This window comes from Pholis gunnellus (assembly GCF_910591455.1).
Source record: "Pholis gunnellus genome assembly, chromosome: 16".
Taxonomy (NCBI): domain Eukaryota; kingdom Metazoa; phylum Chordata; class Actinopteri; order Perciformes; family Pholidae; genus Pholis; species Pholis gunnellus.
In genome coordinates, this window is record NC_136543.1 from 22371312 (window position 1) to 22376282 (window position 4971).

A 4971-nucleotide genomic window follows, 5' to 3' on the forward strand; every position below is an offset into this window, starting at 1 on the left:
GTACTAATACACACTGTACTTATACACACTGTACTAATACACACTGTACTAATACACACTGTACTAATACACACTGTACTAATACACACTGTACTAATGCACACTGTACTAATGCACACTGTACTTATGCACACTGTACTAATACACACTGTACTAATACACACTGTACTAATACACACTGTACTAATACACACTGTACTAATACACACTGTACTAATACACACTGTACTTATACACAGACTGTTACCTGAGGCGAGCCATTGTCCTGATGGAGACACACTGATGGAGCGAACCAGACCACTGTGACCCCGATACACCTGAACACACACACACACACACACACGTATGTTAGTGAGCGTTCGTGAGCGTTCACCGGTCGACTAGGTGTGTGTGTGTGTGTGTGTGTGTGTGTGTGTGTGTGTGTGTGTGTGTGTGTGTGTGTGTGTGTGTATGTGTGGTTGTGTGTGTGTGTGTGTGTGTGTGTATACCAGAGACTGTGTTGTAGGAAACGGTTGCAGGTCTTTTGGTTTTGGAAGTTTTGGAATCAGATCCTCTGGATTGACGTTGACCTGCAGACACACGGGCAGACAGACAGGTTAGTGATCACATGTTCCTCACAGACAGGTTAGTGATCACATGTTCCTCACAGACAGGTTAGTGATCACATGTTCCTCACAGACAGGTTAGTGATCACATGTTCCTCACAGACAGACAGGTTAGTGATCACATGTTCCTCACAGACAGACAGGTTAGTGATCACATGTTCCTCACAGACAGGTTAGTGATCACATGTTCCTCACAGACAGACAGGTTAGTGATCACATGTTCCTCACAGACAGACAGGTTAGTGATCACATGTTCCTCACAGACAGACAGGTTAGTGATCACATGTTCCTCACAGACAGGTTAGTGATCACATGTTCCTCACAGACAGACAGGTTAGTGATCACATGTTCCTCACAGACAGACAGGTTAGTGATCACATGTTCCTCACAGACAGACAGGTTAGTGATCACATGTTCCTCACAGACAGGTTAGTGATCACATGTTCCTCACAGACAGACAGGTTAGTGATCACATGTTCTTCACAGACAGACAGGTTAGTGACCACATGTTCCTCACAGACAGACAGGTTAGTGATCACATGTTCTTCACAGACAGACAGGTTAGTGACCACATGTTCCTCACAGACAGGTTAGTGACCACATGTTCCTCACAGACAGACAGGTTAGTGATCACATGTTCCTCACAGACAGACAGGTTAGTGACCACATGTTCCTCACAGACAGACAGGTTAGTGATCACATGTTCCTCACAGACAGACAGGTTAGTGACCACATGTTCCTCACAGACAGACAGGTTAGTGATCACATGTTCCTCACAGACAGACAGGTTAGTGATCACATGTTCTTCACAGACAGACAGGTTAGTGACCACATGTTCCTCACAGACAGGTTAGTGATCACATGTTCCTCACAGACAGACAGGTTAGTGATCACATGTTCTTCACAGACAGACAGGTTAGTGACCACATGTTCCTCACAGACAGGTTAGTGATCACATGTTCCTCACAGACAGACAGGTTAGTGACCACATGTTCCTCACAGACAGACAGGTTAGTGATCACATGTTCCTCACAGACAGACAGGTTAGTGATCACATGTTCCTCACAGACAGACAGGTTAGTGACCACATGTTCCTCACAGACAGACAGGTTAGTGACCACATGTTCCTCACAGACAGACAGTCCTGAGCTGTGATTGGCTGGGAGCTTACCCTCATCTTCCTCTGTCGAGGACACAGGTAAAGGTCGAGGCAGCGCTCAAACCGCTCGTGGAGGAACCGAGGAAATGCAGGAACCTGCCTGAGGCTGGAGAACCTCGTGGGAACAAACGGCAGCTTCCTGTCTGAGGCGTCCTGCTGCTCCCACAGGGCCCGCTGCAGAGAGGGAGACAGGTAGACAGACAGGTGGAGGTACGTTCTATCATCGAGCCAGTTAGACAGGTAAACCTCCTTCACAGCAGACCCACCTCCTCCTCCGTGAACAGGTACTCCGGTGGAGGGTTGTAGGACTCCTGGTGACCCGGTAGAGGAGCTTTAGGAGCCGGTAGGTGCATCTTGTGCCGGGCCAGAAGAGAAGAATCCTCATTGGTCCACAGGTTGTAGTACCGCCCCCTGCTGTCGTCCTCCGTCCTCCGAGGTTTGATCCAGCCCATCTTTATGGCGTGAACCAGCTTAGACACCTTCTCCTTCTCAATGAGAGACGGGATGAAGCTGCGTTTGTCTGCCGGTCTGTTGGTGACCGGGTGGAGCATCACGTCCTGGCTGAAGAACTCTACCTGAGGCTGGGGGGGGGGGGGGGGGGGGGGGGTTAGGGTTACCAGCTGTTTAGACTGCGTCTGTTATTCTTCAGATCCCAGATCTGAGCTCTGACGGGTCAGAGGGCGGAGCTTAAACTACCAGGTCAGAGGTCAACCTCCATTAACTCTAAAGTGAACCTCGATCCTGGTTCAGGACCAGAGTCCCGTCAGAGGGTAAGTGAACGTGTGTTACTGTAGTAACCTAAATCTTACTGACCCAAGTACATTGAGTGGTTAAATGAGGGTTTTCGTGTTGTAAAAGGGGCGGGGCTTCCCCGTCCGTACCTGGTACTCGTTGAAGTTGACGTCTCCGAACTGTCCTCTCTGCAGACGGTTCACCAGCTCTACCTGCTCATCTGACAGCACGATGTCACTTCCTGTCAGCTTGTCGGGGACCGTTCTCCTGCAGACAAACTGCCGGTTAGCATCGTTAGCCTTCCCTCTTTAGACCAATAGGGGGGCTAGCATTATGCTAACAAGCTCACCAGTAATTCGGATCCTCCATTTTGTCCAGGAAGTCATCGAGCTCGTCCTTGTTCCTGATTGGTTTGTAGATCTTCTTCCCATCCAGGTTGTAGCCAATGTGAGGGAAGTCTTTGTACCACTCCATGGGAATGTTCCCCACCGTGTTCCTGATGTCCTGCAGAACCACAAGAACAGATACAGAACCTCCGTAAACAGCTGATGTTTGCACAGAATGTAAAAGAATCAGGAACACGACCAGAGAACAGAGATCCCAGTGGAGACGGTCTCACCTCCTCATCTGAGGAGTCCTGTTGATATTCGTCTTCTACGTCCGTCCCCGCTGCCTCCTTCTTCTCCTTCTCCTCCTCCTCTATCTGTAGGTAGAACACAACACAGGTGAGTCACAACCAGCCGTCAGTCACACACACACAGTCACACACACACACACACACCTGCTGAGTCTGCTCTGGCTCCACTTTCAGATCATCTTCATGATCTGATCCCTCCTCATCTTCATCATCATCATCATCATCCTCACTGTCACTCCCAGAATCCTCCAGTCCTGAAAACACACTGTCCTCGCTGTCTGACCGATCTTCCTCCTCCTCCTCCTCCTCAGAACATTTGTTGTTGAAGTTGAAGACCTGAAGAATAAAACCGACACTCAGCTTCAAACTACTGAACAATAAATTAATGATAAAAACATGTGATTTTACAAACGTTACACCAATGCAGCCCTATAATAACACTGAGTAACCAACTCAAGTATGAGTATACTAGTATAATAACACTAGTATAATAACGCTAGTATACTAGTATAATAACACTAGTATACTAGTATAATAACACTAGTATACTAGTATAATAATTCTAGTATACTAGTATAATAACACTAGTATACTAGTATAATAACACGAGGATACTAGTATAATAACACGAGGATACTTGTGGACGTCACGTTTACTGCATCGATCAGAACAAGCTGATAATAAGAGTCAATACATATTTAACAGATCAACAATGACTCAGGAAGAGTTTAGGTTCTTAAAAATGAAGAGAATGTGAACACAGCTCGTGAGTCTCAAGCTGTTTACTGATAGCATGGTTAGCATGGTTAGCATGGCTAGCATCGTTAACTGCTGTGTCTACTGTCATCAACACGGATGATGACATGCATCCTCTGGATCTTTACACCGTACATGGAGATACATGTTATATATATATATATATATATATTATAGAGCGTCCGCTAAAGCTAACTCCTCCTGTTAGCATGCTAACGGCTACCTCCACCTGTTAGCATGCTAACAGCTAGCCGCAGGTTCACCAGTCCTCCTCCTCCTGTCCACCTGTCTGTCTCACCTCCACCTGCTCCTCCTCTTTACTCCTCTTCTTCACAGTCTTCTCTGAGACTTTCTCCATCTCTTCTCTCTGTTCGCTGCTCTGCGTGTTTCTGCTGCTGCTCTCCTCCATCGTACAGCACGTGGGAACTACCGGGGTCAAAGGAAACTCGTCATAGGGTCAGGTAACGCGTCATAGCTGCAGGGGTAATTGTTGGCGCCCTCTAGTGCTCGTCTTCAACAACAACGGTGACGTAATGACGTCTTTAATACAAATAAAATACATAAGACATTTTAAACTGGAATGAGACCATAGGTACATCCCAAGTCTCTTCATTGCATCCTCGTTTCCCTCACTTGGCTCCTTTCCTTGCATCTTAGTCCCTCCCACCAGGGATGCATGGAGGAAACCATGCGAGGAGAGAGGAAACGAGGAAACATGTTTTAAGAGACATGAGACGTCCTTTCCTCAGTTGCGTCACGTGAAGCCACGTCTGTTTCTGATGACGAGGATCAGCTGATCACATCTGGATCAGCTGATCACATCTGGATCAGCTGTCAGTCGCTTTAACAGCTGGAGAGACTTTAGAGGAGTTTGAGTCTGTTCTCATGATCTCTGGACTAATAATAGTAACTAATAACACTAATAACTCATAAACACACAGTGATCGTCTCTGTAGTCTGTTAAACTGTGTTCATGAGATCAGGATCATCTCTACGGTGGAATGTTTTCGTCTTATTTATGATTATTTGCGTCTGAACGTTTTAAAATTCAGATTGTGACATTGACATTAAATAACCCAGAA

At 46.7% G+C, this 4971-nt stretch overlaps 1 protein-coding gene across 1 annotated transcript in view; it reads right to left on the reverse strand.

Moving 5' to 3' along the window:
- bop1 (BOP1 ribosomal biogenesis factor) overlaps positions 1 to 4305 on the reverse strand; it is a 9751-nt gene extending 5446 nt beyond the window's left edge. The window contains exons 1-9 of the mRNA XM_079176246.1: positions 4188 to 4305; positions 3278 to 3469; positions 3116 to 3199; positions 2846 to 3000; positions 2646 to 2763; positions 2031 to 2345; positions 1777 to 1938; positions 489 to 569; positions 248 to 317 (exon numbers count right to left, since the gene is read on the reverse strand). Coding sequence (XP_079032372.1) covers positions 248 to 317; positions 489 to 569; positions 1777 to 1938; positions 2031 to 2345; positions 2646 to 2763; positions 2846 to 3000; positions 3116 to 3199; positions 3278 to 3469; positions 4188 to 4298 — 1288 coding nt within the window. The 5' untranslated portion in view covers positions 4299 to 4305. The remainder of the gene's footprint in view (positions 1 to 247; positions 318 to 488; positions 570 to 1776; positions 1939 to 2030; positions 2346 to 2645; positions 2764 to 2845; positions 3001 to 3115; positions 3200 to 3277; positions 3470 to 4187) is intronic.
- Between the last annotated feature and the right edge of the window lie 666 nt (positions 4306 to 4971).